The sequence below is a fragment of the Rattus rattus genome, unplaced genomic scaffold, assembly GCF_011064425.1.
Source record: "Rattus rattus isolate New Zealand unplaced genomic scaffold, Rrattus_CSIRO_v1 PGA_scaffold_48, whole genome shotgun sequence".
Classification (NCBI taxonomy): Eukaryota; Metazoa; Chordata; class Mammalia; order Rodentia; family Muridae; genus Rattus; species Rattus rattus.
In genome coordinates this window covers 17,637-43,077 of record NW_022651165.1, presented here as the reverse complement: position 1 = coordinate 43,077, position 25,441 = coordinate 17,637, and the positions used below count along the sequence as shown (strand labels likewise).

The 25,441-nt window shown below is 41.2% G+C and overlaps 5 protein-coding genes across 5 annotated transcripts; all 5 read left to right on the top strand.

Annotated features, from left to right (window-relative positions):
* The first annotated feature begins 716 nt into the window (after positions 1-716).
* LOC116889679 (30S ribosomal protein S8-like) lies at positions 717-1,106 on the top strand. The gene has a single exon (XM_032890569.1). It carries the CDS (start codon positions 717-719, stop codon positions 1,104-1,106), a length of 390 nt encoding a protein of 129 aa, XP_032746460.1.
* A 7,285-nt stretch (positions 1,107-8,391) lies between these two features.
* On the top strand, positions 8,392-8,736 carry LOC116889678 (50S ribosomal protein L17-like). The gene has a single exon (XM_032890568.1). It carries the CDS (start codon positions 8,392-8,394, stop codon positions 8,734-8,736), a length of 345 nt encoding a protein of 114 aa, XP_032746459.1.
* Positions 8,737-9,820: 1,084 nt separating this feature from the next.
* LOC116889677 (transcription elongation factor GreA-like) lies at positions 9,821-10,300 on the top strand. Its single transcript, XM_032890567.1, has one exon. The coding sequence runs from the start codon at positions 9,821-9,823 to the stop codon at positions 10,298-10,300; it is 480 nt and encodes a 159-aa protein (XP_032746458.1).
* Positions 10,301-11,113, top strand: LOC116889676 (30S ribosomal protein S2-like). The gene has a single exon (XM_032890566.1). The coding sequence runs from the start codon at positions 10,301-10,303 to the stop codon at positions 11,111-11,113; it is 813 nt and encodes a 270-aa protein (XP_032746457.1).
* A 1,900-nt stretch (positions 11,114-13,013) lies between these two features.
* On the top strand, positions 13,014-16,047 carry LOC116889675 (translation initiation factor IF-2-like). Its single transcript, XM_032890565.1, has 4 exons — positions 13,014-13,201; positions 13,313-13,430; positions 14,151-14,286; positions 14,492-16,047. Exons 1-4 carry the CDS (start codon positions 13,014-13,016, stop codon positions 16,045-16,047), a joined length of 1,998 nt encoding a protein of 665 aa, XP_032746456.1.
* Positions 16,048-25,441: the final 9,394 nt, after the last annotated feature.

Sequence of the window (25,441 nt, the reverse complement as noted above, 5' to 3'; positions counted from 1 at the left end):
TAGGGATAAATTCAAGAATGAAGTTGTACCCCAACTTAAGGAAAAGTACAACTTCAGTTCAGTCATGCAAGTGCCTAGACTGGAGAAGATTGTGGTGAATATAGGATGTGGGGATGCAGCACAGGACAAGAGATATCTTGAGTCGTCAATAAATGAACTTGAGCTAATAACTAACCAGAAGCCCTACGTTACAAAAGCCAAAAAGTCAGTGGCCGAATTCAAGCTTAGGGAAGGACAATCTATTGGAGTTAAGGTTACTCTAAGAAATAAAAACATGTGGAATTTTCTGGGTAAACTAATACATGTGGCCCTTCCTAGGGTTAGGGACTTCAAAGGAATAAAGAGCACTTCATTCGACGGAAGGGGTAATCTTACAATGGGAATAAAGGAACAAATAATATTCACTGAAATCGTCTATGATGACATAAAGAAGACAAGGGGTATGGACATTACATTCGTCACCTCAACCAATGATGATGATAAAGCATATGAACTATTGTTGGCTTTAGGATTACCACTTGGAAAAAGACAATAGCAATGGCTAAAAAGGCATTAATAGAAAAGAGCAAAAGGCATCCGAAGTTCAAGGTGAGGGCCTACAACCGGTGTCAAAGATGCGGAAGACCTAGAGCTGTGTTCAGAGATTTCTGCCTGTGCAGACTATGCTTCAGAGAATGTGCAACAAAGGGATATCTTCCGGGTATTAGAAAGGCATCATGATAACAGATCCGATCGCAAACACACTCTGCATGATCAACAATGCCATCAGGAGAAAGCACAAAGAAGTGTCTTTCTATTCATCAAAAATGATCATTGCAATACTGGAGATCATGAGAAAAGAGGGTTACATAATTGACTACATCCAAAAGAAAACCCCCAACAACATAGCCTATGTAACTGTGTTTCTGAAATACAATGGAGATTCGGCCATCAGGGGTATAAAGAGAGTTTCTAAACCCGGACACAGAATCTACTGTAAAGCTAAAGATCTGATGACCATCATGAATGGAATGGGTACGGCCATACTATCAACCAACCAGGGGATAATATGCGAGAAAACTTCCAAGAAGCTAAACATAGGGGGAGAAGTTCTACACTACATCTGATCATGTCTAGGATAGGAAACAGGGCCCTTCGGCTTCCTGAAGGTCTAGGACTGGAGATAATGGAAGATCATGTTGCCATAAGCAATGGAAAATCCCAAAAACTAATGATTAAATACAACAGACACCTGGTTAAACCAGAATTCAAGGATGGAATATTCACAACATCAAGGGTAAATAACTCCAAACAATCCAGAGCCCAGTTCGGAACCGTTAATGCCCTGGTGAACAATGCCATGAAAGGATTAGTTACACCTTTCACCAAAAGTCTGGAGATAGTGGGTGTGGGATATAAGGCCTCCATGGAGGGAAAAAGACTTAAATTGGCCCTTGGGTATTCCCATCCCATATACATGGACATAAGGCCGGATGTGGAGATAAAAGTGGTGTCTTCGCTGGAGATAGAGCTTAGCTCCTACAACAAAGAGGCTCTTGGGGCTGTAGCGGCCCAAATCAGAGAATTCAGACCTCCAGAACCCTACAAGGGAAAAGGGGTTAAGTATAAGGATGAAATTATCCTGAGGAAAGTGGGTAAAACTTCTGAGGGAAGCAAGAAATAGACAATGAAAAACATTTCCATTAGCCGTAGAGAGATTAGAAATAACCGGCACAAAAGAATACTAAAAAGGGTTAGAGAAGGAAATGACAGGATTAGGGTGAGAATCACCAAAACCAATGGACACGTTTACATACAGGCCATAGAGGACAGAAAACAACACACCATAGCTTCCTCAAGCAGTATTGCGCTTAAACTAAAAAATGGCAACAACGAAAACTGCAAGAAGCTGGCAAAGGATCTAAGTGCTAAACTAAAGAAGTTAAAAGTGGAAAAGTTGGTGATAGACAGAGGAGGACACAGCTATGGAGGTAGAATAGCAACAATAGCAAATATATTAAGAGAGGAAGGATTTAGACTTTAGAGATGATTACAGTAACTAGGGGCGCTCAGTCAGACACCCAGAAAAAGGATAAGAAAGTTGGTCCAAAGAGGGCCTTCAGAAGTGAATTTGAAGAGAAGGTAATCAAGGTAAAGAGGATATCCAAGACAACTAAAGGTGGGAGACAGAGCAGGGTATGAGTTCTTATGGTAGTGTGAAACAAAAAGAATAAGGTTGGATTCGGAATAGGGAAGTCTAAAGAGTTCCAGGATGCCATTAGGAAGGCGTCCAAGAGTGCCATGAAGAACCTCATGAAGGTTTCCATGAACGAAAGAAAGACCGTATTCCATGAATATATGGGAAAACATGGAGCATCAAAGGTTTTGATTAAACCAGCCAAAGCCGGTACCGGAATCATTGCGGGTGGAGCAGTGAAAACGGTGCTGGAGCTTGCCGGGTTCTCGGACGTCTACTCCAAGAATTTGGGATCCAACACCAGCATGAACATGATCAGGGCAACTCTTAAAGCTCTAGAAGCCCAAAGAAGTCCGGCCCAGATATCAAAGCTTAGAGACAAGACCTTCGAGGAGTTGTTTCACCTTAATGAGGAATAGAAATGCTGAAGATATCGCCCTATAGGGGGGCCAGAAACCACAAAACAAAAAGACTTGGGAGAGGGTTTTCCTCCGGATTGGGAAAAACCTGTACCAGAGGGACCAAAGGACAGAATGCACGAAAGTCCGGTAACGTTAGATTGGGATTTGAGGGTGGGCAGCTTCCCCTATACAGGAAAGTTGGAAAGTATGGATTCAATAACTATGAATTCAGAACTCCAGTCAAGTCCATCAACATAAAAACCCTGGAAAGTCTAGGCAAAAAAAATATAAAAGTAATAAATAGAGAAGTGCTTCTTGCAGAGGGGTGAAGAGGCAAGAAGGACAGATACATAAAGCTAATAGGGAATAAAACAGACCTTAAGGGAATAACCATAGAGGTACACATGTATTCCAAAAGGGCAGAAGAGGTCCTAAAGGAGCAGGGCAACAAGGTAAATAGAATTGCTGTTTAAGGGTAACAGGGACACGTGGGTGGCGGCTTTGTCCACCATCTTCATTCTTCTCATATTCCAGTTGGGAATATGTGTTCCTGCACCTGGAATAAAGCTAGAGAGACCGGCAGATACAGGAATAACACAACTGCTAAACCTGCTGGGTGGAGGTGGAATGAGAAAGGTGAGCATATTCACCGCAGGAATCTCACCCTACATTACTGCACAGATCATCATTCAAATACTCTCAAATGACGTCATCAAACACCTGGGAGAGTTGAGAAAATCAGGAGAGAGGGGAAGAATCAAAATGGAGTTCTACACCAGACTACTTACTCTTCCCTTTGCAATTGCCACATCCATAGGTACCCTAACGCTGGTTAGTGCCAGTGGAATCGCCAAATTCATCACCTTCAGCGGGACGGAGGTTTCCTCCTTCGGAGCCCTTCCAACCGGCGAAAGGGTTATTTTGGTACTAATGATGATTGCGGGAACCTACATAGCCCTATTCCTGTCGGACATCATCTCCAAAAGAGGTCTAGGAAACGGAATAACCATCCTAATCATGTCGGGTATAGTGGCAACCCTTCCAGAAAACTTCATAAGCACCTACAAATATCTAGAGTCCAGCAAAAACGTAATAGAAGAGCATAGACAGTTCATAGCCATCTTCAAGTTCATCATCTACCTATTCTTCTACTTTCTGATACTGCTGCTCATAGTATTTATCAATGGATCCGTAAGAAAGATTCCACTGCAACAAACGGGTCAGGGTCTAATTACAGACAGAAGAAAGATTTCTTATCTTCCAATAAAGCTCATGCCTGCAGGTATTATGCCGGTGGTGTTTGCGGGATCCATAATGGTATTCCCTTCTGCTATTTCGGAGATGGCCGGAATGGGTATGGAGGCAAGAGATTCATTAAGGACTATCTGTCTCTAACCAGCACCTCTGGGCTTGTCATATACTCCCTACTCATAATATCCTTCTCCTACCTGTACAGCCATCTACAGATAAACGTTGATGAGCTCACGAGAGGCTTCTCACAAATGGGTAGGTTTATACCTGGAGTAAGGTCGGGACAAAGTACCTACAACTACATAAAATCCGTAATAAACAGAATAAACTGCTTTGGGGCTCCATTTCTGGCTTTAGTGGCGGTATTCCCCAACATACTAAATAAGGTGGCGGGGCTTCCAGACAGCATGTCCCTTGGTGGAACAGGAATAATCATTCTAGTTTCGGGAGCCATACAGATTCTTGAGTCCATAAAATCCAACACCATAGCTTCCAAATACAAGAGCAAGGCCGTGCTTCTGGACCAACAGATCCAGAAGAATATAGAATTGGGGGACCGAGACAAATCCACCGATGAGGTCTTCTGCCTGTGATAAAATCATTAAACTTTTAGGTCCGTGAAAATCATCATACTGTTGGGTCCTCCGGGGGCCGGCAAGGGTTCTCTATCCCAACGTTTAGTAAATGATCATAATTTCAAACATCTGTCGACTGGGGCTCTCTTTAGGAACATCCAAAAGGACAGCGAGACTTTAAAACAGGGCACCTTATTCGGTGACGACTACGTTAATCAACTAGTAATAGAAGCTCTGGCCAAATACGGTGACGAAGACATAGTTCTTCTGGATGGGTATCCAAGAACTCAAATTCAAGCATCATTCCTAGAGAAGCACTTCAAGCTAGACAAGGTATTTCTGTTGGGTAATCTAACAAACGAAATTCTTCTGGATAGATTGAGCAACAGGCTCCTGTGCAAAGCACAAGGACACTCCTTCAATGCTGTGCACTTTATTCCTAAGGTGCCGGGAATATGTGACTTCGACGGATCCGAACTATATAGAAGAGCAGATGATCAGAAAGATGTAGCTGAAAAACGATTGGCCGTGTATCGGGAACACACTCAACCCCTAATAGACCACTACAAAAAGATGAACAACTTGATAGAGATCGACGCCACCCTAAGCATGGATGTGTTGGCCAAGCAGATAATTAAATACCTGACCTAAATTTGTGAAATAGGAGTCGGAGAGGGAATATCACTCATATCCAGCATAAACATAGTTGATACAGCAGCACTTCGATCACTAACTTTTTCTCTCTTGTATTTCTCATAGTGTCTGTAAGCAAACATATACACGCCATATCCAAAGGCACAGAGACCTCCTGCGGTCCCAATCATGGAGACCAGACCCAGACCTTCACTGAATCTAAAAACGGACCACTCGCCTGCCATATGCGATCACTTCTATAAAATTTTATAGATTTATATTAATGGATGAATGGACACAACCGTAACCAATAACGTTCTAGAGGAACATGAAATAAAAATAATACGAGAAGGTGGAAAAATATGACAAAAGATAAAAACTCAACTCTTCTCGGAAGTTAGTCCAGGAGTGACAGGTGCACAGCTGGACAAAAGGGCATTAGAGCTCTTTAAGGAGCATGGGGTGGAACCAGCTTTCTACGGATACCATGATTTTCCAGGATACATATGTGTTTCTGTCAACGATTGCATAATACACGGATTGGGGAATGATACTCCCCTTAAGAGCGGAGATAAGATAACCCTGGATATCGGATTCAAACATAAGGGAATCTACATAGATTCGGCGGCCACAATGATTGTTGACCCAAAATCCAATCCTGAATATCAAGACTTCATAGACAAGTGCCACAAACTTCTTTGGGCTGGAATTAAAGCAGCTAAAAAGGTAAAGGAAAGCGGTGAAGTGCTCTATTCGGGCGACATAGCTTCTTCCATAGAAGCACTAGTGAAAAGCTGAAACGACAAGCACTATTCCCTCATAGACAGATATGTAGGTCACACCATAGGAAGGGGTCTACATATGCAACCACATATTCCCAACAAAGGAATAAAAAAGGGTGGGGGATCTGAGGTTGCGGTTGGAACAGCAATATGTATAGAGCCCATGCTTCTTAAGCAAACAACGGGAGAACACAAGGTAGGAAAAAATCAACTGGATGTTGTTGCAAAAGACGATGGAGCAATGACTTGCCACTGGGAGCACATGGTTCTGATAAAGAAGGATGGAATAGAGGTGCTTACTGCCAGCGAAGAGGAAATTGAAGAATTTCTTAGATAATGGACGTAGGGGGTAAAGGCAGCAAAATAGTGATGCTCGGTAAAGTGAAGAAAATAAAAGGTGGTGGATCCATTGTTGTTGAATTGGAGAATGGAACAATCATGGATTGCCATGCTTCGGGGAAAATGAAAAGGTTCAACATAAAGATAATTCTTGGTGATACCGTGGAGGTGGAGATTAGTCCCTACGACCTCACAAAGGGTAGAATATCCAGAAGGAGACTGGACAATAAACCTCCCACAGAGGTTTCAAATAACGGATAGAAATGAAAGTAAGGGCTTCGGTTAAGAGGATTTGCAAGTACTGTAAAATCGTGAAACGTCGAAACAAGGTGGCGGTAATCTGTAAGGTTGCCAAACACAAACAAAGACAGAAATAATGCCTCGTTTACTAGGTGTAGATATCCCCGCAAATAAATCAATATATGTGGCGCTTACCCACATCTATGGGGTGGGTTTCTCGCTCTCTAGAAAAATCATCCAGAAAAGTTTCATGAAAGTAATTAAGCCACTTAATAAGATGACTGAAGAGGAAAAGAAAGAGTTAGACAAGCATCTTAGTGTTAGGGTGAGAGATCTATCCAAGAATGATCTGGCCCTAATATCACAAACCATTCTCTATCTACAAGACAATCAGGAACCGGGCATATATCATGAATTCCTATTTGAGGGTGACCTTAGAAAGAGAATAACCGACAACATAAAGAATCAAATAGAAATCAATAGCTATGTGGGCATCAGACACAAGAGAGGTCTTCCGGTTAGGGGACAAAGGACCAGGACTAATGCAAGAACTAGAAAGGGTCCTAGAAAAACAGTTGCAAACAAGAAAATAGAGGGTAAATAATGTCCAAGTCAAAAAAGAAAAAGAAAGTCTTTCTTACATCGGGAATTGCTCACATAACAGCAACTCTCAACAATACCCTAATCACCATTACTGATGAGGAAGGTAATTGTGTGCTTCAGGAGTCTGCAGGTACTCTAAACTATAAGGGAACCAAGAAAGGAACTCCATACGTTGCCAATTTAGTAGCCTCCAAGATTGCAAAGAATGCGAAAAACATAGGTTTGCAGAATCTTTCCATAAAAGTTAAAGGTATAGGGAAAGGGAAGGAGATAGCAATAAGAACTCTTTCATCGTTTGATTTCAACATTTCCGAAATCCACGATAGGACTCCGATACCACATAATGGATGTCGACCGCCTAAAAAGCCTCGTTAATCCTATATAATCTTAAGGACCTATACTTATGCACCAATTTCCTAAATTTACGATAGACGCAAAAATACTAAGCTCCAATAGATATACGGCAACCGTTGTAATATCCCCACTCAGCAGTGGGTTTGGAGCAACGCTAGGTAACGCTCTAAGAAGAGTTCTTCTGGGATTCATCCCTGGAGCTGCCGTATTCGCCATCAAAATCAACTCTCTTTCCCACGAATTCACCGCCATAGAAGGAGTGATGGAGGATGTCTCCAGAATCATACTGAACGTAAAGAAATTAGTTATTTCAATAGACGAAAAAGCTTTTGGTCTAGACCAACTGCAAGACAAAACCATAAGCAACTGGCCAACTCTGAAGGTAAACGCCAACAAGAAAGGTGTGGTTTATGCTAAAGATATAGAATGCCCTCCTGGCGCAACAATCATCAACGGAGACATGAAGATCTGCGAACTGACCGACGACGTTGAATTCAATATGGAGTTGTTCGTGAACGTTGACATAGGATTCAGAAGCTTTGCCGAAAACAAGGAGAGACTTAATACCCTTAAGATTATCGCAATAGACTCTTCATTCTCTCCAGTAACTAAAGCCTCCTGAGAAGTTATGGAGGAGAAAGCAACCAAAGAAAGCACCACCGACAAGTTGAAGTTGACAATTGCAACAAACGGATCAATAACCGCAATAGATGCTCTATCCCTTGCTGCCAAAACTGTAGTGTCTCTTCTTGAACCAATCGCTGCATTCAACCCGGAAATAGACAGACGAAATCTACTTATTGAAATGGAGGATGCAGCCAAAAAACAATCCATGGCAGATCCGATTGAAAACCTGGAACTAACAACCAGATCCTTGAAATCTCTACAGAACAACGGTATCAACACAATTCCTGAATTGATCAATCTAACCCAGGACGATCTTAAGAAACTAAAAAATCTAGGACAAAAAAGCCTTAACGAAATAATAAACCAACTGAGACTGAAAGGATTAAAACTTAAAGGAGACTAGGGTTCCAATGTCCTACATCCAAAAACGCGGGGTGAATTCCACCATCCGCAAAATGACAGCTAGACAACAAGCCTCTGACGTATTCTCCTATGGATACATAATCACCTGCAAGGCAAACGGAAAAGAAACACAAAAGCTGGTGGAGAAGTTAATCACTCTTTCCAAGAAGGGAACTCTTGCAGACAAGAGAAGAATCGCTTCTGCAATAATAAGAACCAAGAAATATGAGAAAGATGAACTTCTTAAAAAAATCTATGTGGACATAGCACAAAGATACAGAAGCAGAAAAGGAGGATGCACCCGACTTGTTAAGACCCAAGACAAAGACCGAGTACTACTGGCCCTAGTCTAGATCTTTAAAGTTATTTAAGCCCGGGTAGTCAACAAATAGCTTTTGTGCTATTGAATTAGCCAACTCTGGTCCTGCAAGCGCCTCCACAACTGCCAGAGCCAAATCCATTGAACACCCCGCATTCTGTCCAGTAATAACCTTCTTATCAACTACCACCTTGCGATTTAATCGATTGGCTTCCCACGGCTCAAAGCTTTCGCGATTGTTATAACTAGTAAACTTAAGATCCTTTGTCCTTTCCTCCTCAAGTATAGATAGAAGTGCAACAGGCGCTCCACAAAGAGCCGCTATCCACTTCTGTTCGTCGTCAAAGAATTTTCTAAGAAAAGAGTGAAGCCTAGAATCATATTCGTCCTTCTCCACCGCTGAAGGAGTAAGATAAGTTTTTCATCCGGGACCGCCCGGAAGATAAATTAAATCGTATTGGATCAGATTGGTGCCCTTTATCAGAAACTCAGACTTAACAACCAGATTGGAATAATTTAGGTTGAAACTAGGCCTTGTGTTGTAACCTACAACATCTACAGTGAAATTGGCACGTCTCCATATGTCCACAGGAACAATAAGCTCCATATCCTCGACTTGGTTGGGACATATTACGGCAATCCGATACTTCTTCTCCATAAAAACATTCCCACATAGTTTTACCCGAAAAATGGTGGAAGTGAGGGGAATCGAACCCCCATCCGATTCGCCAGCAACATCGACGTCTACAGCTTAGTCCTCCTCTCATGGGAAGACAATTACCCCTTGCGACAAAATTTTTATAACCACTTTCAACATGAAACTCCTCTTGGGAGCCCCTAACAACTAGAAGTTAAGTTGTAGTTGCTCAAGAGGTCTACTTAGAAGCACATTAATGGCTTCGCGAGTAGAACGCTTGAAGTTGCGTTTTTTTGCGTTTACTTCAACAGCTATAAAGGGCTTACCCTGCTGCAGTCGGTGTCCTTATTGCGCACCGTCAAACCCAATAAACACTCCCGTATTGCTTGGGTAAATCGATTGAATTCCTAAGTAGCAAAATCCAATCAACTAAGGATTTTAACCCTCTTTGTGTAAAATTTCATAAGATAATCGGTTAACCATGGAGAACAAGCACAACATAACCCAGGAGACCCTTGACGGACTTAAAAAAGAACTGGATAATCTTGTCAACGTAGAAAGACTAAAAATCATCCAAGAGATCAAAGATGCAAGGGCCAACGGTGACCTTTCCGAAAATGCAGACTACGAATCTGCTCTTGAACAGCAAAAAGTAATAGAGGGAAGAATAGCTGAGATCAAATCAATAATCCACAATCACGTAATAATTTCAGGAGAAAAGGGAGGAAAAGGTAAGAATGATGTCGTAAAAATAGGTTCCAAGATCAAGATACTGGAGATAGAGGACAATACCGAAATGATCTACGAAATCCTAGGTTCTGTTGACAACAATCCTCAATTGGGGAAAATTTCTAACGAATGCCCGCTTGCGAGGGCAATACTTGATAAAAAAGTAGGAGATGAAGTGGAAATACAAAATGTGGAGTATCCATATCGAGTAAAAATACTTGAAGTTCTATAGATGGCTCCAGAACAACAGGAAGAAAATCAACTAGTTGAAATTGAAACCCTAGAAACGGTTGAATTCAATGTGGGGCTCTATTCCAAGTTCTGGAACCCCAAAATGAGACCCTACATAAGTGCCAAAGCCAACGGAAAATACCTGTTCGACACCGAGATCTCCAGAATTCTTTTAGGTAGAGCATATCAGTACATACTTGACCTTGCTGGAGCCAATGCCGATATTCTTCTAGTTGGAGTTAAAAACAAAAACACTGCTCCCATAATAGCCGACGCAGCCAAAAGAGTAAAAACCTTCCACCTGACCCAAAGATGGCTTGGAGGTCTATTGACCAATTTCAAAACCATAAGCCTAAACATCAAGAAGCTAAATTACCTGGAGACCCTGCTAGAGGATCCGGAAATGCAATCCGTATACACCAAGAAGGAACTAATCAAAATACAGAAACAAAAGGACAAACTGGAGAAATTCTACGGAGGAATCAAAAATCTAAATAAACTACCGGAACTAATCATCCTCTTCAACCCCCAAGAGGACGTAACTTGCCTTAAAGAAGCCAAAAAAATGGGAATACCCGTTGTTGCACTAACCAACACCAATGCAGACCCAGACCTAATAGAGTTCCCAATACCCGGAAACAACACCTCCATGAAATCCGTTTACTTTGTCGCAAACTTCCTATGCGACGCAATAGCACAGGCTCAAGAGATTCCAACCCTAATGGCCTACAAGAAGTGCTCCGAAATAGAAATCCCAGAAGAATACTCCTACAAACCAAAAACCCACGAAAGGGGTCACATCTCCTTCATCTAGTTCCCTTACTGGATGATCGACAAAGAAACAATCCTCCTCTATAAAACTTGGCTACTATCCCTGATAAACCACGCCCTTATACAGGTGCGTTTGCGTCCCACCCCATCAAAGGCCAAAAGAATCCTAAATCCCACTCTGGATCACCTAGACAAGAAATATCTTCTTATTCGAAATCAAAATTCCCAATCTGAGTACAACAAATATCTATCTATAGGAATAAAACCCCTGCACATATCTCCCTCGGAATTCGATTCTCTGGACAAAAATCACATCTATCTTGTTCTGGGACAATACGACAACAACATACAGCACATCCAACACTTAAGACACCAAAACATAAAGGCCATATGGGATCAAACATTAATGGAATCCGATAATCACAAGCCCATATGAAAAAGAAGAGTTTCGGTGGTGGAAGCCATCTATTCGGATCTTATGACCGAAAGACTGGATAACAGAGATTCTGTTGTGCTCACCGAAAAGGTCGAATGAATAGACTTTGAGCACGGAATATTCAACAAATACCTGGAAAAGAAAGAGATCTACAAGGAATCTATACAAATGCTTCTGAAGAGTGGATGAGATCTATCCCGAATGAATCCCATAACTTCGTCAATACTACTAGAATCCCTTGCCGAATACGATGCACTTAAAACCGATCCCATTGTGCTCATAACTCAGTCGGTAAAGACTGCCAAGAACTACTGTGGTGAGGAGGACTATAAAATCATTAATGGAATACTGGACAATTACTTTAAATCTCTAAATCAATAGACATGAAAAATTTGGTATTCAAATACTCCAGATGGTACAGCAGAAGTGCGAGGATCTGTCATGCACTCATGCCCATCTGTGCCCTAATAATGTCGGGAATATTCAAAAATATCAGCGGCCAAACAATTCGCTACTCTATAGCCATTGCTTTCCTAATTCTTCTGATGATAACCGGATCCATCTACACTAACATCTGCTTCAAAAGAAATCGTAGGATCAAATATCTATACCCCAACAATCTAACCAAAGATAAACTTGGGAAAAACCACTTTGATACGCTGGCACTCGGACTCATTCTCATGCTTATCACCTGCATGATGTTCTTCGGAGTAATACCCTACTACATAATTAAGAGTTCTGCACCAGCGTGACCAGGATGTTTACTTTCGGGTCTGAGCCTAATAACCTCCGTAATTTCCAACATGGCACTTCATGTATTCGAAGCTGAAAACTACTCCAAAATATTCACCAAACGTCACGCAGACACCGACATTAAAGAAGTGATGGAATCCTTGCCAGTTGCACCACAAACAAAATAAATTTGGACAACCACAAAAGCCTTGTTCCGGCCTCATCACCCAACTCTAACTTAGCTTCTTCCTTTACTCCTCTAAAGTGAAAGAGAAAACGAATATGATGCCTTCTTGCCTTCAACGCTCTCCTGTTCTTTCTTCTAGTTCTGGACAGAATTATTGCTGCTCAATCCCAAAGCTACCACCACACACATCCATACACTGTTGCGGCTGCAGGTCTACCCACAGTGGGAACCCTTTTAGCCATCTACATGTGCGCAGCTCTACGGGAACACAAATCCTATCGTGAAATCATAAAACCCAACAGATCCAAATACTTCATTCTAGGCACAAGCCTATCCACTATATCCTTTCTAATAACTCTATTGGCTCTAGTAATGGGTGCAAACTTAAATGCAGACCAAGCAACAATAGTCATTTATTGCGCCATGTCCTTCTGCGCTCTTATAGGAATAACATCCTCGGTTGTAATCTCAATTTATGAATTTTGTGTCTGCTTTGACATTTACTATCACAAAAACAAGAATCAACTGGTAGAGGAGCTGATAAAAAAACAGACAAACCTTAAAATTGTAAAAGAGTAGATATCGAAAATGAAAATCAAGAAAAAAAGTTCCAGCACTCTGTTTGACCTGGTGGAGGCAGTTGCACACAAGAACAATCTACCTGTAGACACCGTCTCCCACCTTTTGGCTCAGGCTCTTAAAACCGCCTTCCTGAAAGAGTACCCCGACAACGTGATAGATGTGGTCGTGAATCTTAAAGGAAGTCAAATTGAGCTGTGAAGGGAATTATTGGTTGTTAGTGAAGAATTCTACAAAGGCGAAGGATGCGAGGACTCAGAAACACTGATTCCCATAAATGAAGTCCACACCCTTCCTCCATGTTCCAGGAACACATCCAAACCCAAGGTGGGTGATTTAGTTTACAAAGAAGTGGACCTATCAACCTTCGACACCAAGATAACCACCAACATACAGATATTCTTCAAGAAGTTAACCGAAAACGAGGTAAACAGAGTCATTTGCCAAAAATGACAACAATACCAAGGAAAGGTAGTTGAAGGTGTGGTGGACGAAATCATAGAGAACAAAGATGACGGTACCGTAAGAAAGATAATGGTCTCGGTAACTGCACCGGATGGATCAATAGCTAAAGGGATCATCAACAAGTTTGACCTAGTTAGGGTGGAAGTAGGATCCAACAGAATATGCGAACAGCTTACTCTAGGTCAAACCTACCTCTTCTACATCAAAGAAGTTTCTGACGTTAACATAAGAAACCCCATAATCCTCTCTAGAACAGACGGAGAGATAGTCAAATATTTAATGTCTAAACACATAACCGAAGTGGCCGAAGGAATAGTTGAAATTAAGAGCGTAGCCCGAATAGCAGGAAACCGAAGTAAGGTTCTAGTAACATCCCACAACCCCAACATAGATCCAGTTGGATGTTGTATCGGTCCTAAGGGTAAACGTCTAAAAATCATCTCAAACGAACTAATGAACGAGAAGATAGATGTCATCCTATGATCTGAAGACCCAATAAAAAACATAATCAGCTCCTTCGTAACCGGAAAAATCATAGGATATCGTCTGGAGTCAGATCCCCAAACAATAACCCTAATTGCCACCCAGGAAAATTTAATAGCCTGTGTTGGTCGAAAAGGCTACAACGCAAAACTGGTACACATGCTAACCAACTGAAGAATAAACATGAAAACCATCCAGGAAATCAAAGACGAAAATCTCGACTACATTTCCATAGACGATGCCAAATTCTTCGGAAGCAACAAGATATCCGACAGAATTTTTCGAATGCACTTTAAAAAATCCGATGATGTACTTAAAGACTACTTTGGAGACAGTAAGTCCGTAAAGTCAGATGGCTCAAGAAACAATAAATAAGTTCGTATTCGAAAGACCCCTGTCTCTATACGATCTAGCCCACCAACTCAAACTAGACCCAGGCGCCATCATAAAGTACTTCTTCATCAACGGAAAAGCAACAACCCTCAACACGCCGCTCACCAAAGAGGATTGTCAAATCATATGCCGAGAATGAAACATAGAATTCACCGAACAAACCGAAAGTAAGGACCAGGAATCGGATATCCTTGAGGACTACATCCACCTACTTGATGTGGACCAGAAAGATCTCATTTCCAAAACTCCAGTAGTCACCATCATGGGTCACGTAGACCACGGAAAAACCACCCTTCTGGACAAAATAAGAGGCAGTAATGTAACCGAAGGAGAATTCGGAGGAATCACACAACACATAGGTGCCTACCAGATATCAAAGAACGGAAGATCCATAACCTTCATAGATACTCCAGGTCATCAGGCCTTCACCAAATTAAGGGCCAGAGGTGCAAAGGTTACGGACATAGTTGTAATAGTGATAGCGGCCGATGACGGAATAAATCGTCAAACCATAGAGGCCATACAACATGCTCTCCTGGCCAAAGTAAAGATCATAGTATTCATCAACAAGATCGATAAAGGAACCAAGAATGTTCCAAACCTAAAGAACTCCCTAATGGAACACAACATAGTCCTTGAGGAATTCGGTGGGGACGTAATTGCCGTAAGTGGTTCAGCTCTCAGAGGAGATGGGATAGATGAACTTTTGGACACCATTCTTTTGGTCTCGGACATGGCAGACATAAAGACAACCAACAAGGATCCTGCGGTGGGGACCATAATAGAAAGCAGAATGGAGCGAGGTTTGGGTGCAACAGCCACAGTTCTTCTTGGAAGAGGGAAGATAAAGGGTGGAGACCACCTAATCATGAAATCATCCATATGCAAAGTCAAATCCATAACCGACACCAATGGTAAACCCATAAAAGAACTGGAGCAGTCGGTCCCAGCCAAAATATCCGGCTTCAAGGGAATACCCGATGCAGGTGACAGATTCATCTCCTTCCGAGACCTTAACGAATCCAAAGCAAAAGAGATGCTACAAAAACTACAGGAAATAGAAAGAAAGAAAGAAATAACAATTCTGGAGAAACCCAAAGGAATAGAGGATCTGAACTTCCTAATTAAGTGCGATGTAAGTGGATCAATGGACGCCATAAAGAACGTCTCCCACGATATGGGGATTCCTGTTATTTATGAAGGAATAGGAACCGTAACCGACTCTGATCTCCAGCTAGCTGTGGCTTCTGGATCCATGATCATAAATTTCAATCAAAAGATACCGAACGATATCTCCACGAAAGCCAAAGATATGGGTATCACCATTAAGAACTACATGAGCATCTATCAGATAGAGGAAGACATAGTACAAATCATAGAAAGCAAGAGAATCATCGAATACATGGAGGAACGTTTAGGAAGGGCAGAGGTGGTGAAGCTTTGGCACCACTCAAAAGTGGGTACCATCGCCGGATGCAAGGTCATATCCGGAACAATATCCAAGACCGACAAGATAAAGGTAATAAGGGGAGATGAAATTTTGGTTTCCTCCACAATCAAGTCCTTCAAGACCGAAGACTACGAAATCAAAGAATGTTCCGAAAACCAAGAGTGTGGTATTGTGGTGAACAACTGGAACAACATTAAACCAGGCGACATAATAGAGGCCTTTAGAATGGTGGAAAAGGAAGATAAGAGCTAGAGTTATATGGAGTTTGGGAAGACCAGGGTGATATTCGTCACCGGTGGAGTCTTCTCCTCTCTAGGCAAAGGCCTTACTCTGGCCAATATAGGAAGGATACTCAAGGAACTAGGGTTTAGGGTTTCAGTCTTGAAATTAGACCCTTATCTAAATATAGATTCAGGAAGCCTATCCCCCACCCAACACGGAGAAGTATATGTCACAGCCGACGGACATGAAACAGACCTGGATCTAGGTCACTACGAAAGGTTTCTAAATTATGAACTTACGAAATATTCCTGCATAACTGCAGGAACCATCTACCAGAGGCTTCTGGGCAAAAGAAATGACTCCTCCTTCACCGGAGACACCATACAAGTCTTTCCACACCTTATAGACGAAATCCATGCGGCCATATTTGACCTAATATCGAAGGACAACAACCCCCACTTCCTATTGGTGGAGATAGGTGGAACCGTAGGAGACATAGAACACCTTCCATTCATAGAGGCCGCTTGCTTCTTCCGACACAAATACGGAAAAGAAAATGTCCTATACATTCACATCTCCCCCATCTTCTACCAGGAAGCGGCCAAAGAATACAAAACCAAACCAACCCAACACTCCATAAGACAACTCTTCAGCCACAATATCTTCCCGGATATACTCATCCTAAGGAGCTCCAAACCCCTACCGCCGTTCATAAAGGACAAGATAACCAAAGCCACACAAATAAAAACCGAAGACATATTCTCATGCATAGACCACAGCAACATATACCTGATAGCCGAATCCCTCTATGAGGAGAAAATTCACCTAAAAATCCTGGAAAAGCTCCATGTTCCTATTCCCCCAGGCAACATAGACAACTGAAGAAAAACCACATCAAACATTCTTGCCGACAAATCCCATAAGATCCATGTAGCAATCATCGGAAAATATTCTTCCAACGACGCCTACATGTCAATAAACGAATCACTAAAACTGGCCTCCTACAATCTCCTAACAGAACTAGAAATAGACTATCTCGACGTTGAAAAAATAGATAACCTAAATATACTCAAAACCTACGATGCCATATGCGTCCCTCATGGATTCGGAAAAAGGGGAACTGAAGAAAAGATAGAGGTAATAAACTACTGCAGAGTCAATAATATTCCCTTCCTGGGAATATGCTTCGGAATGCAGCTAGCATGCATAGAATTTGCCCGAAGCAAACTTAACACCCAACAGGTAAATTCCACCGAAATAGAACCCAATACACCCAATCCTCTATTCATTCAATTCGAGAATGGAAAGATGAAACTTGGAAACAGATCCATAAAGATTCGTCCAAACACCAGAGCCCACCAAATCTTCAACCGAGACCTAATAACCGTAAGACATAGACACAGGTATCACCTAAACCCACAATTCAATGAATTATTTAAAAATGCTCCCATAATAATCTCGGGCGTAACCAATGACAATCACGAGACTGCCGAGATAATAGAATTGAAAAACCATCCCTTCTTTATGGCATCTCAGTTCCACCCCGAATTCGAAACCAAATTCACAAACATCTCCCCCCTATTCACAGAATTCCTGAAAGCAGGAATGAAGAAAAAATAGAATGAATTACTCCAGCAACATAAGAACCCAAAAGTACATTAAACAACTCCACAATCTCCTTCTAAGGACTCTACATTATGATCTTGAGGATCCCATCTTCCGTAGAATCACCATCAATCATCTGAAACTCAACAGGGACAAAACCTTTGCCACCGTGTATCTAGACCTAGAAAGCATAGTGGACAAGGGAAAAAGAACACTAATCCTCAAGAAAATAAACAGACTCAACGGCCTCTTCAAAGCCTCTCTCCAGAAGAATCTAGACCGATACAGAATACCAAGATTTAAATTCGTTGAAGATAAAGTGTTCTCGAGTGGACAGAGGGTAGAATCACTTCTGGAACAGAGTCAAAATGGGAAAGGAGACTAGGGATACTCGGGAGGATAACAAGTCCGGGGGCGATGGCGAAGACGGCCTGGATAAGGCCTCTGCCCATGCTGCCAAAACCGGAGACCAAGCCCTTGCCCGTCTCTTCATAGAGGCCAACGAAAAAACCCTACAGGGGCACTCCAATGAATTCCAGGAATTATTCACCGAAGAGGAAACCCACTACGAAGAAGTGAAGATGGAGCCGGATCCGGCCTTCCTCCAACAAATCTACGATTCCCTAGATAGGAAGGAAATTCACCACAAAAAACTACTTGAAGAGGATAGCCCCACAAACCACATCCTTAGACTTCTACACAGAATAAAGAATTTCATAAGAATTCCAATACACCAATCTAACGAACATACCCTAACACCCGCCACATGAATAAAATTCAGCGCCTTCTACAACAAATGGAACAAAGAAACCAAATCTTACTTCTCCAACCTCTTCTCCCTAACGGACCTATACCTTAGAAAACCCAACTATTCCAGGAACTTCATAAAGTTCGAATTCCTGGCCATGCTCATAATAGTAGCCATAGGAATCCCCTCAATAGTCTTCTTCAGCAAATCGCCCTGATCCGTAAACGAAACCACCCGAATCTTCATACCCACCTGATCCAACCTAATCTTCTCCTCATCCATAATATCCATGATTGCCGCTGCGCTCCCCATATTCTGCTTCATCAGCCTCTGATTCGTAAACGTAAACAGCATCAGCAACTCCAAATACTTTCACCTTTTCCTCTTCTGCTCCTTCACCGTAGCCCTAATTTTCGCCCTCCTTTCCCTATTCAACACATTTCTCTTCATGTTGGTAGATAGCAACTGGAGCATAACAGATGGTATTCCTGTGCCACCAAAAGCCAAACCACAGGAGAATACAGGTGCTGAAGGGTTGGAGAATATAAATGAAATGCTGAAGGGTTTAGGAGCAGGAGGACAAAATATAGGCAAACAAATTCAAGATCAAATGGCCAATGTAGCCAGACAATTCCAAGTATAACACCCATTTGAAATTCATATCCACAGCCACAATCACTCTCCGATCCGGAAAGGGCGGGGATGGAATAATTTCCTGAAGAAGAGAAAGTAAAGTAAGAAGAGGAGGTCCTGCGGGGGGATCTGGAGGAAAGGGGGGCTCCATCTACATAGAATGTGACGGCAGCCTAAACAGCCTCTTCCACATAAGACACATTAAATTTCTCAAAGCCAAACCCGGAGAAAATGGAAGAACCAAAGGACAGAACGGTGCCAACTCAGAAGACCTAATTCTTAAAGTCCCCTGCGGAACAAAAATCATAGAAAACAAAACTCACAAATTCTTACATGAACTACTAAATCCCGGAGAAAAATATCTAGTCTGCAAAGGAGGAGATGGAGGAAGGGGCAATGTTGCCTTCAAGAGTTCCACCAAACCCACCCCATACCTATACGAATTAGGTGACCCCTACGAGGAAAAGGAAATAATTCTTGACCTACAAACCATATCCAACATAGGTCTTCTAGGTTCTCCCAATGCTGGAAAGTCTTCTCTTCTTTCGGCAATATCCAATGCCAAACCAAAGGTTGCACCCTTCCCATTCACCACTGTAATACCAGTCCTGGGAGTAGTATCCCATAAAAACCAAAAACTAACCTTCGCCGACATTCCAGGACTTGTAAAGAATGCCTCCGAAGGTGCAGGTCTAGGATTTGAATTCCTAAAGCACCTTAACAGATGCCAACTGATACTTCACCTTGTGGATGCCAGCCATCCTAGTCCACTGGAGGAAATAACCAACATAGAAACGGAAATAAAAAACTATTCCTCCGAACTCCATAACAAACCCAGAATTCTTGTCCTAAATAAGATCGACCTACTCTCTCCAGAATCTCTATCCTCTCTTATAGAAACCATAGGAAAAAACCTTGCAATAAAACCCATCCCAATCTCGGCCCTAACAGGACAGGGTCTCGAAGCCCTTCTGGAAAAAACCTTCTCACTATACGAAGAATACAAAAGACATAATCCCCCAAAATCCAAACCCGACTACCTGGAGATAAATGATTCTCCAGACCTACAACCCCCCCAAATAACCCATAATAACAACACCTGAATCGTGCAACACCCAAAACTCAAATACTGGGTATACAAAATCCCCTAGGACACCCTCGACAACATAGCCCGCCTCACCCAGAAAATACAATCTATGGAGGTGAATGCCCTTCTACAGAAACTTGGAGCAAAGTCCGGAGACCTAGTGGACGTACACGGTTGAAAATATGAGTTCTAACATACAAAAGCCCCGGGGCACCCGTGACCTATACGGACAGGACCTATCCAGATTCAACCAACTGATCCAAACAATAAGATCCCTATTCATCTCCTATGGATACACCGAAATAAAAACTCCCATTTTCGAACACATTAACGTTTTCAAGAACAACGACGAAACACTACTAGAAGCCAATAAGGAACTGTTTCTTCTCCAAAGCAGAACCTCTCCGGAACCAGAATACGTACTCCGTCCCGAAAACACCGCCTCACTAGTAAGAGCCCTAGTCGAAAACAAAATTATGAACCGACAAATACAACACCCCCTAATGTATTTCTACGAAGGCTCCTACTTCCGATACGAACGACCCCAACAAGGAAGACTGAGAGAATTCACCCAAATGGGAGTCGAAAAAATAAACTCCACAAATCCCAAAGATGACCTTGAGAACATCCTCCTAATCCACCAACTCCAATCCCTACTTAACCTAAACCTAACCCTAAAGCTTAATTACATGGGCAGTGCCGAAAGCAAACAGAGATGAAACGATCATCTAAAGGACTACTTCAAAAAAAACAAAAATCAATTAAGTGAAATATCCCAAACCAGAATAGACAGAAATCCCTTTCGAATACTCGACGACAAAAAGGACTCACAACTAGAAATAGTAAAAAATGCTCCTCCAATAGACTCCTTCCTATCCTCCAAGGAACTTGATATCCTCGAGGATCTAAAAAACCAACTCTCCCTCCTAAAAATAAAAGCTCACTGGGATCCAACCCTAGTTAGAGGAATAGACTACTACACGGGCCTAATATACGAATGGGTGGATCCCGTAGACAATCTAACCATCATAGCCGGAGGAAGATACGACCATCTCTTTGAACGATTCAATCATCCGCCAGTTCCCTGTCTTGGTCTTGCAATAGGATTGGACAGACTCAAAATGATTCTTGAAAGAGACAACAAATACCCATGGAATCCGCCACCCAAGCTCCTGTATCTTTATCCCAACGAATACTCTCCCGACTACACTAATAAAATTCTCTCGATAAGACAACACCTAACCCTCCACCATCCCTATGTAAGATGTATCGTTTCTCACGAAATCCTAAGTCCCTCAAAACACAGCAAACTCGCCACCAAATACAGTGACCACCCCATATTAAAAGGAATAGGTAAAGAACCAATCGATACTTCAGAAATCTCCAGACTAATCAATGAAATATAAACCTAAGATAGATTTCTTCAGAAAACTAGGAAGGTTCCTACTCACCTCCGCAGGTCAACAGAAAATAGAAGAAATCAAGATAACTGGGACCAAAATCCCCTACTTCTTCGACCTAAAGGAAAACTGCATAGACGAAGAGGAGCATGCAGAAGAGGAGCATGCAGAAGAGGACGAGGAAACTATATACGAAACCAACGTCACACAATATCAGATATGGAGGAAGATCTACGGTTTTCCATACATAAGAACAAGATCTCCAAGGAAGCAGGAGGAATACAGAAAAATAGAGGAAAAGATAAAAGCCTACCTAGAGGATCAGCTTAAAAAAACCTGAAGGAACTATCCCCTTAATCGTCGAGACGTATTCGAAGACATACCGGTGTTTGGAGGAGTTCCGGATGGAGAAGAAATCAACGAAGAGGGAAACTTTACGAGTATCCTAGAAATAAAAACCAAAACAGGAGGAAACCTAAACGACTGGTTCGAATATCCTCCCATTAAATTCCAGCTACAATTGGGACTCTATCTATATCTCAGAGGCATAGACACCGGATATATATGCATATGCCATATGGATCCAGACCACTGGAAAAACATAAATCAAATGAACCTAGACGGCCCTCTAATCCTATATTCCCGACATCCCAAAACCTACCGAACGAAACTCCAGTGCCTAATAGGAGACATGGGCCAAATGAACTACGAATTCGAAATCCTAAGTTCTTGAGTAAACGACCTAATGTCCAACAATGCCCTTATAGTCTTCCACATAAAAATAAACATGGATCTTTTTGAAAAAATGATGGAGTATATGATAAAACCCTGATACCACAATTACAGAAAGGCTACCCCTGAGTTGGGATCCGAAGAGCTTAAGGAAGTACTATACAGAAATCAGAAATGATAGGTGTTCTACCACCACATCATTTCGTACAAATGCTTCTTTCTAATTATGGTTCAGGAGTGTACAGACTTAGCCAAATTCTCATCATTAATCCAATGTCTATCTGATCCTGAATGATACTCTTCCCTGAAGATTATTTCTAAAATTAGTCTTCTAATAGATGGGCTAGAGATAACTTTGGAAAAGGGGTTTTTCCAATAGCTCATATAACCACCATTATATCACAAAAAACAGGCAAAATTGGGCTCTAGAGCCCGTATAAAACATCTCGAAAATCATTGTAAGAATAGGAGACAAAAAGAAAACTTTATTTATCCTAACCACTGGTGAATATAATAGCCACAACTTTCTTCTCGGAAGATAGGATAAGAATCCGTGTCTAAGTCTTTTCTAAGTCTTTTCTAAGTCTTTTCTAAGTCTTTTATCTCATATAAAGACCATAATCTCTTCAAAGGAGGTTCTATCGGCACTGATACCTACCACTTTAATAGGATCTTCTTATTTAATCTATGATACGATCAGTCCTACAGCTGAAAAGATAGTCCTAAGCGAAGGAAAAACATGATTAACGTCCGAAGAATTGAGTAGGCGAACCTGCCGACAAGCTCTATTTGGGTTTGGAGAAAATAAAGGGCCTACACCTCAAAAAAGTTCAACAACCCCAGCCACACCATTAACCAAATGAGGAACTAGTAGATTTGATCTCCCAAGTTCTAGCCAACAAGACTCATTCACCAACAGCAGCGGCGATAAAGTAAGGGGTTGCTATGTTCAATACAAAAGCAGCAAGAAAATAGAAGACTGATTTTTATTGCAGGGAAATCACGGGGTGCACATAAGAAAAGCAAATGGAAAAACAACTTTATGAAGATTTCAAAATGAAAATCACCAGAATTGAAAAATTAAATTTGCCTACTGATTTTCAGAGACCAATATAGACAGTAGTTCCTCTAGCAATCAGGAGATTGAAGTTAAATTATGAATATCAGATAATACTAAAAATGAAAACCTTTTCGAAACAAGCAAACTAAATCTAGATTCAGTCACCAAGTGAAACATGATGCTAATCAAGTCAAGATCAAATAATCAAAAAATGAGTTCAGCTGCTATTGACAAAGCACAAGCGAAAACACAAATAGAAAGTTGATTGAATCCCTTCAACAACAAAAAAGGAGAATGATTATTGGCGGCTAAAGATAGATGTGATTCAATTAAAAATGAAAGAAGTCCCGACAAGAGAAACGTAGAAATTGCCAGGGAATGATGTACTAAAGATAAATCTTAGCTTCTGGAGCCCAAACTCCTCAAGACTACAAATAAAAACTTAAGCACACCTTTTCTATCATTGGCGAAATATTAAGAGACACTTAAACTAGATGCGCCTATACAATCGAAACTAAAAATATGTGTGAATTGGAATTATTTAAATGCATCACTTGAAACGTCAACATGCAATCCAATGACATAGAATTTCAATCAATCATGAAACAAATAAAAGCGAATAACCCCGATGCGATTTTCTTACAAGAAATCACCCACCATTCTCTAGAATGATTGAAGAGCAATTTAGGGGTGCACAAATACGAATTCCTCACTCCACAACATGATTCGCTCTATTTTACTGTTACTGTCATAAACAAAGAAACATCTAGTTTGAAAAGACAAGGAACTTTACGTTTTGCAGGAAGTCATCAAGACAGAAGTCTTTTAATAACCGAAGTGGAATGAAATGGATACACCGTACACCTTATAAATTCTCATTTAGAAAGCGGATATAAAAACTCTGAGGAGCGGAAAAGGCAATTCTCTAGTTTATTTGAAGTTATGACTTCATTTAGACAAAAATCTCCAGTAATTGCTGCTGGAGATACAAATGTAAATGACTGAGAAATTAATCAATGGGGAGGATTGCCGGAGGGAATTAAAGATGCTTGAGAATTTCTAGGTAAACCTGCAGATAGTGAGTTTACATGAAACAATGAAAGATTCGAAGACTGGCGTAAACCAAAAAATAAACGATTTGATAGGGTGTTTTTTAGCGAAAATGTGATCGTACCCAAAGAAATGATTCCTTTAGGGACAAAGAAAATGAGTTCAGGTTATCGTCCTAGTGATCATATAGGGCTTTTTGTATCTTTCATAATTAAGTAATTTCTTCAAGATAGAAACAATACCATCTTGTGTCTAAGTCTTTTCTAAGTCTTTTCTAAGTCTTTTCTAAGTCTTTTCTAAGTCTTTTATCTCATATAAAGACCATAATCTCTTCAAAGGAGGTTCTATCGGCACTGATACCTACCACTTTAATAGGATCTTCTTATTTGATCTATGATACGATCAGCCCTACAGCTGAAAAGATAATCCTAAGCGAAGGAAAAACATGACTAACATCCGAAGAACTAAGTAGAAACACCTGTCGAAAAGCTCTTTTTGGATTTGGAGACAAGGATATAACCGATAAGAACAAAAAATGGGGAATCGATAAAGCTGAACTCCCTAATGAAGTCAGTAAACAAGACAATTACACACCTACTAGCTCTAATAACAAAATCAGAGGCTGCTATGTCAAATATACTCTCAACGACAATAAAATTATCGAGGATAGATTTTTATTAAATGAACAACACGGAGTGCACATCAGAAAAGCAGATGCAATAACGACTTTATGAAGATTTCAAAGTGAAAACCAAAAAGATTGAAAGATGAAGTTTGTTTACTGATTTTCAAAAAGTAACTTCAACAAGCCAAACGAGCATCGGACTGCACAAAATACAGAAGTCAAACTGTGAAGATCGGATGATTCCCAAAACAATACCATCTACTCAGAAAATGAACTATCCCTGCAAGACAATAACAACACTTGAAGGATGAGATACAAAAATAAAAGTCAACAAACTCGTTCGGCTGTTATAGACAAGGAACAAGCGAAGAAACAGGTAGAACAATGATTACAAGTCTTTAAGGACAAAAAAGGAGAATGAATAACATCCTCTAAAGAGAGATGCGACTTGATTAAAAACGAAAGAAGTCCAAATTCGAAAGAT

Coding starts and splice junctions, on each gene's coding strand:
- LOC116889679 (XM_032890569.1), top strand. CDS start 717: ATGATAACAGATCCGATCGCAAACACACTCTGCATGATCAACAATGCC.
- LOC116889678 (XM_032890568.1), top strand. CDS start 8,392: ATGTCCTACATCCAAAAACGCGGGGTGAATTCCACCATCCGCAAAATG.
- LOC116889677 (XM_032890567.1), top strand. CDS start 9,821: ATGGAGAACAAGCACAACATAACCCAGGAGACCCTTGACGGACTTAAA.
- LOC116889676 (XM_032890566.1), top strand. CDS start 10,301: ATGGCTCCAGAACAACAGGAAGAAAATCAACTAGTTGAAATTGAAACC.
- LOC116889675 (XM_032890565.1), top strand. CDS start 13,014: ATGAAAATCAAGAAAAAAAGTTCCAGCACTCTGTTTGACCTGGTGGAG. Junction 13,202..13,312: donor AAAGGAAGTCAAATTGAGCT/GTGAAGGGAATT, acceptor TCCATGTTCCAG/GAACACATCCAAACCCAAGG. Junction 13,431..14,150: donor AGAAGTTAACCGAAAACGAG/GTAAACAGAGTC, acceptor AAAACCATCCAG/GAAATCAAAGACGAAAATCT.